The sequence below is a fragment of the Canis lupus genome, chromosome 1, assembly GCF_003254725.2.
Source record: "Canis lupus dingo isolate Sandy chromosome 1, ASM325472v2, whole genome shotgun sequence".
Taxonomy (NCBI): Eukaryota; Metazoa; Chordata; class Mammalia; order Carnivora; family Canidae; genus Canis; species Canis lupus.
The window spans coordinates 55887923-55900492 of record NC_064243.1 but is presented as its reverse complement, the minus strand read 5'-3'; the positions used below and the strand labels follow the sequence as shown (position 1 = coordinate 55900492).

At 47.8% G+C, this 12570-nt stretch overlaps 1 protein-coding gene across 3 annotated transcripts in view; it reads right to left on the bottom strand.

Moving 5' to 3' along the window:
• SMOC2 (SPARC related modular calcium binding 2) overlaps positions 1-12570 on the bottom strand; it is a 160621-nt gene that overhangs the window by 86241 nt on the left and 61810 nt on the right. For 2 of the 3 annotated variants that reach the window (XM_025422792.3, XM_025422791.3), the window contains exons 5-6: positions 4394-4441; positions 921-971 (exon numbers count right to left, since the gene is read on the bottom strand). In XM_025422792.3, coding sequence (XP_025278577.1) covers positions 921-971; positions 4394-4441 — 99 coding nt within the window. Of the gene's footprint in view, positions 1-920; positions 1005-4393; positions 4442-12570 lie in introns of all 3 variants that reach the window. The other variant, XM_025422790.3, reaches the window with a different exon arrangement.

Here is a 12570-nt window from a genome sequence, read left to right as displayed (position 1 = left end):
CATGTTAACACATGAGGTTTTGTTCAGGACAGATTCAGTACAAACTACAAGATGTAAGATATAATTTTGCATCAGACATTTCAGGAACACCTTCTTTTCGGCAATACCACTAAAGAAGCCACTGAGCACCAGCTCTGTCAGTCCCACAGCAGCCCGAGAGCACGGGAAAGGCTGCCTGGGCCTGAGCCGCCCTCCGCCACGACGGCCTGTGACCTCAGGCCAGTTATGTCAGCGGAGTGTCTGTGAAGGGGCATCTGAGGACCAGTGAGCTAACGACACTGGTAGCACCTAGCACGGTGCAGATGTGAGCTATTCCTACTACTGTTGTCTGCAACGCGCCATTTAACTCTATCTTTCCATCTTTGATTTACTTATCATGTGCATTCCTTACACTTTATCTTCAAACCTTCATTCCTTTTGACCTGAGAATCTGTGACACTTTGGCAAACACCTAAGACAATTCATTGAGGGCTAAGAATAGGCAATCCATCCTGGCCATGACTACAAAATTCAAAAACCCTCAGGAACATCTGCATGCATGTGACCTTCCAAGGCCTGTCTCATGTACCACGTTGTGATGACACATGACGTGAAAGACATGATCTCTGAACAAGGAACAGGACATACATGTTTATATCCTTTTAAAATAAATATTTTACGTTACCCAAATTATTACATTTCAACTCATAAATTTTTATCTGAAAAGAAAGACCTTGGGTTGTGCTACATGAAAGCACCATGGTGACATCCACATGCCTTGCTCAAAGCCATTAGCAAAGACAGCAGGAGCCCCATAATGTTGGAAGTGGTCAGACCCGACTTCCAGCAGTGAGACTGGCCAGCACTCCCAGGCCCATGACCGCCCCTGGTGCATGTCCACCACCCTCCCCCAGCCAGAGACCGTCCTATCCTAGGCTCACCTTCTTCATCTCCTTGAGGTTGGGTCTCCAGCGCTGGAGCTGACGCATCATCTGAATTCAGAACGGAAAAGATTTGCAAGGAGACTACAATTATGAGAGTAAGTTCAGTAAGTGTGCATACAGGATGGAAGCTGAGGGCTTGCATATACCCCACACATCACCCAAAACCACCACCCCAGGGGCACCCATGAGTGGGGCCGGTCAGGGGCTCCCCTGAAACCACACAGGGCACCTGGTCAGCTGCCACTGGACAGTGTCGGCAGCCTGGAAACAGGGCCCCTGAGGGAAGTGCTGGGTGGGCTGCCAGTCCCTGGGAGTCAGAGCAGCTCAGGACAGGGGAGGAAGAGACAGAAATAATATAAGCCAGGGGACACAGCAGTGGGAAAGGGGACTCACATCAACAGAGTCAGCGAATTGGGGTGACCAAAGACAGAGACGGCTGGGGTGGACTGGGGGAAGCTGGATATGCTTGCTCTGCCCCCACCACCGTTTTCCCGAGTACAAGGCAGGGATCAAAGAATTGTACACTGAGTTGCTGCCCTATGCACCCCTGACCATCAGCCTCTCCATCACCCCTGCAGGAGCTGGGGTAAGGGCTCATGGAGGGACCAGAGTCCACGTCACAGAGCGGGGGAACGGTGTGCATTAGAGAACCGCTCTACATCATTTCTTTGAGGCAGATATTCCAGGGGATAGTCTTTATTAGTAGAAAAACAGACTGTGGGGTCCCCAGTAAAGCATAAGGTTCTAGAGGGTTCCGAGACATGGTAAATGAGCTGCTGGAAGTCTGCTCTGAGTAAGTGGGGCCCCTGCAGGGGAGCAGTCCAAGGCATTTGGCGGGGCCCTCAAGAGCCAGCCTGGTGCCTTTCACTCAAGCTTTCTCATGTGATTTTGTTATATAATAATTTCAGGATTAAAATACAATAAACAGTGGGAGAGATAAGGACTGGCCACAAGGCTTATCTGTGATTCATGACTTTCCCAGATGTCTGAGGAATAAAAATGAAGTTTCTCATAAATTCTTTCTGGGGGAAAACCGAAAAGCTTTTTTAAAAACCTTAACATGTAACAATCTTTGGGGAAAATAAAAAGCGTGCTCTCTGTCAGAACACTCAGAATGTCATGTTGCCTATTTGAGAAACCCAAGTTCTAACACTGAGAGTAACTGGAAACCCATCAAACATCTTGTAACCTCCTTCCAGAAACAAAACTTAAATGGGGGTCATATCTATAGTGCACTTAACATGTTTAGAAGTCCTTTGAAATGGCACCAATCAAGTACATTATTAGTGTTGTACATTTTTACTGAGGCCAAGGCAGGTGACCACTATGGGACCATCAGCTTATTCCCCAAATCAGTGGGTCCCAGCCAGCCTGAAAACTCAGCCCAGCTCACCCGCGGCAGGTGAGGCTCAGGGCACCATGGGAAGGACGATGGTGAGGGAGCTGCTGCAGGCCTCCCTCCAACCCCACCCCCAACTCCAACACCAGGGGCCCTTGTGTTTCCCCGCCCTCCCTCGCCATCAGCATGACCCACTCCACCACCACCCATGCTCTGGGTCCCTGTGTCGTTCTGTCTCAACGTAACAAATGCATCAGTGTCTACTGATATCAGACTTGAGAAAATGAATCAAACCGTGGAGAGCTGTGTGCTTTCTGTTTTTCCCTACAAGACTTTGCAAGGCCTCATTTTGATCCACAAGCCAGCTGTGTGGCTTAATTTCAGGTATTTTCTCTGTTGTGCGCATGTCTGTAGATCAAGAGCCTTCAGCAGAAGGAATATATTCCTGCCTTAATTTCTGTGCCCACATACCAATTCCCTAGGGATTTTTTTTTTTTTAACTTTTACAGCAGGTTGAGCATGTGCTACGAGGCCTTGCATCAGGAAACCACATCTGAAGCAGTATTTCCTTTGTCACCTCTACCCCTTGAGCATCTGATGGATGTTTGTCACATGAATATTGTCCCTTCTTCCTCTCTAGAAAATACTGACATGTCCCCCCTGGGACCTTACAGACCCAAATCCAAGCTGTTCATCTAACATTCTTTTGCAAATGTAAATGTTCTCTCTGGCCTGCATTCTGACTCTACCTGCCACCATCTTTCCCCTAAAAAATGTGCTACTTTCCCCAATTATCAGGTTGTTCTGTCCTACATCATACCCATCCCTACACCCACACCCTTCCATGCTCACCCACCGCCTCTCCTTTCATGAGACTGCTCTACCCATGCTCCCACCAAACCCTCCTCGGGCACTGTCCTCACAGGCTGACACTGTCTCGTGTGCCAGGTGCATGTCACTTGTATTTATCTTCATAACACACAGGCACTCTACCACCTTCCCAGGGCAGAGACAGTCCCCACCATAACCTCAATACATGCTTAAAGAAATGGACTTGAGTGAAACTCAGGTCTACTTGGCTTTGTATCACTTTTCTTTATTATTGGGTCATATACTACAACTTACATCAGAAAAAAAAAAAAAAAAGAGTTGCCTAAAATTTTGGTACTAAATCACTATCTTCATTTGTCTTGAAAATGACTTCGGGGGATCCCTGGGTGGCTCAGTGATTTGGCGCCTGCCTTTGGCCCAGGGCGCAATCCTGGAGTCCTGGGATCGAGTCCCGCATCGGGCTCCCTACATGGAGCCTGCTTCTCCCTCTGCCTGTGTGTCTCTGCCTCTGCCTCTGCCTCTCTCTCTCTCTCTTTCTGTGTCTATCATGAATAAATAAATAAATAAATCTGAAAAAAAAAAAGAAAATGACTTCTGACTTTAAAGGCCAATGTAGAAAAAAAATAGAAAAATAAATAAATAAAGGTCAACGTAGGATAAAGGCAGAACACACATCACTGGGTCTACAGGATGATGGCTGCGGGAAGCGCAAAGAGTAAAGGTGGGACTCATGAAAGGTCATGGTGGGCACACCATAGCCTGCGTAAGATGAACCAGGTGCTATGGAGTGGTTCCAAAAACAAATGACTAGCTGCTCTACCTCATTCATGTTGGCCCCAGTCCCAGAGGATGTGACTGTCCTAGGTGGGAAGCGTACCTTCCTCTTTCTCATGAGGAAGCACTGAGATGTCTTTCTCAGCTACTGAGAAAGCTAATGTCTTACATTCTGAGCTAAATGTAAATGACTCAATGACTGCCATGCTTCAGATCTATGTGTGGAACCCAACACCAATCTGGAGCCCTCCCCACAGGTACAGACTCCAGGAAGCACCTGCCAGCATCTACAGGTGGTCCCAGCACAAGTCATGCCGGAGAGGCCCTTAGGTGGGCATGTGGGGGTTATACACCCAGCACCTGCAGGTCCCTGGCAACCCTAAGGGGTGAATGCATGTGTGTTGAACGAATAAGTGACTAATTGTGTCAGCTCTCCCTAACATGGAGTCCACACTTAAATTTTAACTTCAGGCATGGATCAAATTAGCTGTTATATATTATCATCAGGGAAATTTAAGATAGTTACCTGTTTTTCCTGTGCCTTCTCGTTGGGGTAGCTTTTCATTTATGGAACCTAAAAGGGAAAATAAGGAATAAATTATTTGGGGCTCTCGAATGGTCATCAGTAGTTGTTATGCAAATATCAGGTTCCATTTGGATTAGTTTACAGTGCTTTTCTAGTTAAATTACTCAAGGCATCTGGGACCCTGAGGTGGCTTGTATCTGTAGACACAAGCCCTCAACTAGTAAACCAAGGTAGGTTCCCACTCGTGCTGCTAACTAGCTGGCCATGTACACGAGGACATATACTCTTCAGTGTGCAATATGTCATAGTTTCTTCACTCGAAAAGTGTCCTAATTCCTTTAACATGCATTGCCATGTTGAGGCAGCAGAATGAATTAGAGTTAAAAAGGAAACATTTTTTTAAAAAATAAAAAGTCATGCAACCAAAGATAAATAAAATCCTGGTTTCAGTTGGATTTTGCTCTATAGGAAAGAAAATTGAGGAGCTTTCTGTAGAAGAATGCAGGAAACAAGCTCAGGCTGTCGGAGTGATTCATGAGAGTGTCTGTAATATTTATGTTACACTGAGAGGTTTGCATCACAGATGTGAGGTGTGGCTCTCTCTTCCCCATTAGCTCAAAACTCAACAGTCATAACTGTTTTTCTCACTTTATCACACCTACTCGGAAGAACAAAAACAGAAAATTCTGTTCAGCATGACTTCGGAGTTTACCTGCCGATTGTGTTCAGAATCGTCGATGCAGGATTCATCTAGAATTACCACAGTCTCACGCTGGCTTGCACTCCTCCGTGAAAACATCTCATGACACAGAACGTGAAACCCATTACTTGTTTGACAATTTGGAATGTGACTTTGAAATACAAACCATCATTTATGCTGAAGATATAAACTTTATGACATTTAATAATATTTTTCCTGTTTCTTAGAATATAGCAGCAATACAGTTGCACATGTACCAGCAGTTCATCACAGGAAAAGATGTCACAGGACAGAGAGTTAACACGACCATGCAGAGACTATTCATTTTATCGAAATATCGGCGGAAATCACATGAAGGGGATGGGTCCTCACACCCTTTGCCAAAACTAAGTGAGCAGGTTTACTTCGGGGAACAGAATGCACACACAATAGACATGCATCTAGCAGCGCCAACTTCAGGAAAGCTCAGAGGGTCCACAGTGGTTTCCAGCTCAGGTGGAAACACACCCGATCCTCCTGCCCTGAGTCTAAGAAACAAGTGGGCAACGTGCATTTGGAAATTTCACGTGCCAGTGAACAGAAAGGACCACGGTGAACCTAACTCTCCATGTGACATCAGAGGGGTGCTCCCTGAAGCTGGCCTCTGGCTCTTTCCCTGCTGCTGCTCTTGCCACTAGGGGAACGGCTTCTAGGCTTCAAAACCCAGGATTCTACTTCTGCTGAGAACCCCCTGGGGCATGAAAGGGACCCCACTGTGTAGCCTTCTCCTAAAGCTTTTGAGGCCCTACTTGGCCTGCTTCTCCCTTCATGCCTCTCTACACAAAACCAGATTTCTTAAAGAGCTTAAGCGTCTTTAGTCATCAGCTTACTGTTATCATGTGTTTCTGCAATGAGTCAAAAAATGTTTTCTACTTGTGACTGGAAATGATAATATTTCAGTAATATTTCTCAATATGACTATTCAGATTCTAATATTCTAAGCTAAATGTAAATGTCATGCATAGTAATTCCACGCCCCACATGAGAGCCTCTTTGCTGGATTAAGGTAGTATTGTGACATCTAAGGATTGAGGACCACAAGCTGTGGATTTGCACTCTGAGAGGCTGGGGCCCCAGGGGCATCCGGGGAGCATCTCCCTGCAACCCCGGGTGCACTTTCTCCCAGAACAACCCCCTCTCGGCTTGCTCACTGGCCCCCCTGAATTCATTTGGCATTTACTCAAACCAGTCGATACAAAATTATCCCATCTTGTTCTTAAATAGTAAGACGTGATTTTAGAGCAGAGTCAGGTGTCCTTGGTAACCTGCTCCCTGATTCAAGTGTTGCGCAACAGAAGACCCAGAGACACTGTTTATTTCATCTTTCAACTGCCTCTGGACAAAAAGCCTCCCCCAGATCTCACTTCCTTCCCTGCAGTGTCCTGTCCCCGGGAAGTGGAAGAAGGCTGAACATCACTGTCCACACAGCAAAACCACTATGCCGACCAGAATCTGTGAATCCAAAACCAGAAGCAACTCTTACTTTTTTCCTACAGTTTTCTGGAGAAAAGCATTTGTTGAAGAATTCCCAAGAATTTGGGACAGGTGAGATTCTAAGATGTAGGTGCAGAAGAGGGCACCTGGGGGACAGTGAACAGCTCTGTGAGCCACGGGCTGGCCGGCTACACCTGCAAGACCTGATCACGGCTCATGGACATGAACACCGCTCCTCGGATTCCTTTTTCCAAGGACACAGGTGAATTCCCTCCATTGGTGAGATCTTATCCCATTTAAATGCTCTTTTAAAAGAGGTGGCAATTCGGGTATGCGTAACTGGTGGAGGAAACCACAGAAACACAATGCGGGGAGAACTATACCCACAGTTTAAGGGAGAATAGCATGAGCTGTAGTTCTGAGCACCTGGTTCAAGTCCAGCTGCATGCAGGGATACCAGCTTTTTGCTGGAACAGCCTGGACCAGCCTGGACAGAAGGTGCCATGTCCTGCTGAGAGCTGGAGGTCCCAGCCAGCTCCTTCCCCAGCGCCAACTGCACCCTGGTGTGTGAGGCCTGGGCAGAAGGGAGAGGGTTAAGGAGGTCACCCAGGGCAGGCAAGCACATGTCTAACATGCAGAGTGGATGGCCCCCACAGGGCCCAGTTAAACAAGCCACTGTAAGTTATCCATTTCTAGAAATCACATAGTTGAGTGCAGATTTACAAGATCGCATGGCTTTGTTTCAGAAAAAAGGAAAGAGTGAGAAAAAAAAAGACAGAAAAGGAATAGAAGGATTAGGGGCTCTGTTTCTCCTGTATTTTCTGGACATGTGTCTCTTTGCTGCAACTCTGAGTAACCCAGTAGACACTGTGCTCTCTGAAAGCAGAGGGCCAGAGAGCCTGCACCAGTGGTTTCACCCCTCCAAACCCTTCCTTCCCCACCATGGTACAAAACAGTGGGCTTTTCTCAGGAGCTGGCTGGTTGTTTCTGCCCCTCATTCCCAGCCAGCATCACCATGAATGATCTCGCAAATACCGCAAGGCAGAGCGGCTCAGCGGGGAAGACAGAAGCTGGGCTGGAGAACAAACTCACTACCTGCCAGCTCTGTGACCCTGTCAGGTGGCTTCATCTGCCCCAACCTCCATTCCCTCATCTGCAAAATGGGCAGTGTCAGGAGTATCTGCTCCCTGCCCGAATGACGACATGAGAGAAATCAACAGAAAAGAAGCACACAATGAACATTCACTTAAAATATCTCAGGTGTGAGATCCCTCAGTGATGGCTCAGTGGTTGAGCATCTGCCTTTGTCTCAGGTCATGATCCCGGGGTCCCAGGATTGAGTCCCACTCAGGGTCCCTGCATGAAGCCTGCTTCTCCCTCTGCCTGTGTCTCTGCCTCTCTCTCTCTCTCTCTCTCTCTCTCTCTTTGTGTCTCTCATGAATAAACAAAATCTTTAAAAAATATATTTTAAAAAATCTCAGGTGTTCTGTCACCTATCTGTTGCATATCCCACCTGTGGCCTCTGCCTTCACTCAGTATTTTATATGCAGAGGTGGAGACAAGGTCTGCACACAGCAGAAAGCAATGCTGTCTCCACTCAGAGCACATGGTCAGCCAGGGCCCCAATGAGCCTGAGTGATGTCAGCCTCTCTCCACGACCACTTCCACTCATTCATTTAACACATGCTCATTGTGTGCTAGACAAAGCACTAAAATGTTTCATTTACTTTGGGGAGATAAGCATAAAATGGAAATTAATGAAATAATTTATATTACATTTGTGCACGGCTAAGCTATAAGTTCTTACTGTGTGTTGGTCATTGTTCTAAGTACTTCACATGCATTAAGTCATTTAATGCTGACGACAACCCGAGAAAGTGCAACCATCATTATGCCCATTATACAGATGAGGAGACTGAGGTCTGGAAGGTGCCTAACAGGCCTCAGCTTGCTTAGCCAGCCAGTGGCAGGGCCAGGATCCATGTCTGCACTGTTAGCCTTTGGGGGAGCTGAGCAGACAGGCAGGCCCCTGAAGAAGATGGAAGGGTGAACAGGCCCCCCAGCTAGAGGGGATAGCAGCATGAGTTGAGAGCAAGGCTGGCAGTGCAGTGGGGCATGGCATGTCCAAAGGAATATTCTACGAGAGTGCCCTGCAAGCTCCTTCTCCCCATTATTCTGTGCACATTCTCAGTTTATGAGGACATACCTCCCCGGGTGGGGACTTTCCTATCATCTTGGCCTCTGCAGAGTCTAGTGTGGTGCCTGTGCATGGAAGAGCCTGAATCAGAGTCAGGATGCCGGAGCGTGACCTGGGAAGGCTGGCAAAGCCTCTCAGCATCAACAGCACCTCTGATCTCAGGTCCACTGACCCTCCTACCAGTGAACAGCCCAGCGGTGGGAGAACGAGGCCAGAAAGACTGAGCATAAGATGCAGGGGGTGCCAAGCCCAGGATGGAAGCTGATGTTGATGTCAAAGTGCTTGGAAACCCGCCAGTCCCGCACTGCTCTTCGGTCAAAGGTCAGGCCTACAGAGGGTGACAGGCATAGTCCTATGGTTGAGCCAACGTGCACAATGAGAGCTGCCTGCACTCAATTTTTAATAAATCAGTAGGGCACAACGCCTGCCTGTGTTACGTCCCGGGATTGTTGGGACACCCAACCAACCGCATGAACACCGGTGTCAAAGTTGAGAAACAGGAAAGTCCAGAGCACAACATGACCTTCCATAGATCATTCCATGACTTGCAAAACATTGTTGGGCAGCCACCACAATGGTGTGCTGACCCACCCCTCCCACGTGGGACCTGATGCTGTGAATTACATGTGTTCTCTACTCTTGCCCTGTAAGACACACGCCAGCATCTAACCAGGCTTGCAGTCTTCCTTAGGGCAACACGGCAGCTTACCACCATGGTAGTGGCTCATCTGATTCAAAACCAATTAGATTATGATGCTTACTAGGTCTTAGTAGATGGTGCAGGAGCCTCATTAGTGAATCCCAAATCTTGCCTGTATGAAATACTAGATATTATGCACCTATTATATACAGACTATAACAGTAGGAAGGAACACCTCATACTAGCTAAGTGATGGTTTTCTATACACCATGGTTTTAATGACCATAGTTTCTGTTACATGTCTGAGGAATCCTGGCTTTAGGGTAATCACAGAGAGGGGCCCCTGGGTGGCTCAATCGGTTAAGCATCCGACTCTTGATTCTGGCTCAGGTCATGATCTCAGGGTCGTGAGATCGAGCCCCAGGTTGGGCTCTTCATGGGGTACGGAGCCTGCTTGAGATTCTCTCTCTCTTCCTCTGTCTCTGCCTCTGCCTCTGGCCCTCCCTCTATCCTGCTGTTTTGTGTGCACTTTCCCTGTTTCCCTTTTTAAAAAAAAAAGAAAATTTCCATAGTCTGGAAATTGTATCAGGAAATTTACCTACTCTGTGTTGGCTGTTATCAAATCATTATTTTTCTCTCTTTAGGGATATAAAATGAATTTCCTCAAAACTTTGAAAATTGTCAAGAGTCCCTGACGATTTGTATTTTAGTCTAAAGCAAATGTCAGTGAGTGATGTCTACACTGCAGCCTAGCAGCCACAGTCACCCCTCTCTGGTTCTCACCCCAGGGGCCCACGGGTTCCGTCCTTGTGCACCTTCTACTCTTGTTAAAGCTGTCTGATCTAATTCCCTTGCCAGTGTGCACTGAAATGTTTTACTTTACTATCATTTTTCAGGAAGAGAATTGTTAAGCCAAGAGAAGGCATTTTTGGGGAAAAGACAGCTCCTTCTAATCTGTAGACTTTCTGGTTCACACAAAGCAACTCTGAATTTGCATTTCAATAATTTGTACAAAGAAATACTCCAGAGACTTGAGAAGCCAGCTGTGGCTGTGTTGTTGATTTCAATATTTGGAAATTCAGTTGTTCTGGATGTTTCTTTCAAATTCCTCCGCTGGGGACGCCTGGGCGGCTCAGTGGTTGAGCGTCTGCCTTTGGTTCAGGGTGTGATCCCAGGGTCCAGGGATCAAGTCCCACATCAGGCTCCCTGCAGCGAGCCTGCTTCTCCCTCTGCCTATGTTTCTGCCTCTCTCTTTCTGTCTCTTATGAATGAATAAATAAAATCTTTTTTTAAAAAATCCTCAGCTGTGCAAGTTCCTTCATTTAGTGCCAGGGAAATTCATGAGTGAAAAATGAATAAAACAGCTTCTGTCTATAAAGTGAAGATTTTCAGAAAGGATTAGGATGTTCAAGGACACATGAAGCCCCCCCCCCCTTTCAGGGAGAGGCCAGAACTGTGGGCATTGTGGACAAATACGAGGATCATGGTTAAGCTCATGTAGACACTGCATCGAGAAGCTCTCTGATCTCACCTGAAGGCCTCTATGGTTCAGGCATGGACCATCCCAAACCCAAAGGGAGAAGCTGCTCAGATAAGCAATCAGCCCCAGGAAAGAACCACTAACTCACTCATCCCTCTCAGCAGAAATGCAAAGCCTCTCATTGACACCAAAGGAGAGATAATACTTGATGTGATAAAACGCTCCGGGAAATGAGCAGGGCCGGAGAGCTGACTTTCTGCCCTGCACCACGAGAAGGCGCTGGAACACGGGGAATGGGGACGCCAGGTTGAACATGACCCCTGTCCTGCTCCGGAGAACTCCCCCCATGACCGACCCTGGTTTCAGAAAGGGGTGCGCTGGGCGGCACTCAAAGACCTTCAGTCATATAGTGGGATGTGTCCCCTCCTCTGCTCTGCATCCCCAGCTCTGTAGCTGACTTCAAACACATGCCTCAAGCTGAGCGACATACAAAGATTCCTGGGATATTGTAAGACGGAGAATTCTTGCATGTACGTTCAGCTTACAGCGTCTCGAAGTGCTTTGTACTCTTGCCAGGAATAAGCTCTTGGCCAAGGTGCGTCGTTACAGAAGGGAGATGAGATTAAAAACCCTGAAGCGATTTCCAAATAACAGCGAAGAGAGGAGCTACAAAAATCCTCCCTTGGAGAAAAGTCCTTTGTTTCTGAGTTCTACTCTGCCCCCAGCAATGTTAGTCTTCAAATCTTTAGAAGGAAGAAGAAAAGAAGAAATCCTTACAGAATAAATATAAATCAGAGGCGTGCAGATGGAGACACGTTGACCTGGCTCTTCCCCAGCGTAGAGGACAGCGGGGGGTGGGGGCAATGCTCGGTGGGCTCCCTGTCATTTCCTTCATCCCCTGAGCATCTCCCAAGCAGGAGAAGACCGCAAGCACAAACCCATCTGCAAACCCAGGGGTCTAAGTCAACAGGGCTCGGTGAGCATATAAATCTGCAAGCCATGAGCAAGAAACACCTGCTTTCTGGCAGGGCAAGGCCTGGAGTACATCTGGATGCAGCTCAAAGAGCAGCTTTTTGGTCCCAAATATTTCTCAAGGCCGTGTGCTGTCTGCCATCGACACACAGGCTCTCCCTAATCCAGGAAGGGAGAGTGCTCCCCCCATCCTGCACGCACCCCTCCCATGCCCGCCTTGGAACAGGCCCAGCAAGGAGCAGGGACTCTCCAGAATAAATGGTGTGAACAAGACCATTTTGCCCCCTCTTTATGTCAGGCCAACGTGTTCCTCTTTTCTAGAACTGTCTCCCCGTCACCTATCCACGTCCTCGGGCAGCGAGCTACCCCCCAAACCCCCCACCCCGAGTGCCTGCAGCTCCCACTTGACTCACCCAGCCTGTGACGCGTGTGGCTGCAGAGCCCTCGACAGACCGTGTGTGCCCTGCCTGGCAAACGCTCCACAACAAACGAATTAGCAACAAACGATGGGTGGATTCCTTGGGAGAAAGGTAGCGTGGATGTTCTCTGTGAGCACTAGGTTCACGGGTCACGTACCCCATGATTTACTATAGCAGAATCTTATCAGTGCATTAGGGATCACCACATTCCATCATTCAGCCGTTGGGAAGTGGGGGTCAACAGGGGTGGGCAGGCAGGACCTGCCACCCCCAAAAGTGCCCCTGCACTGAACCTC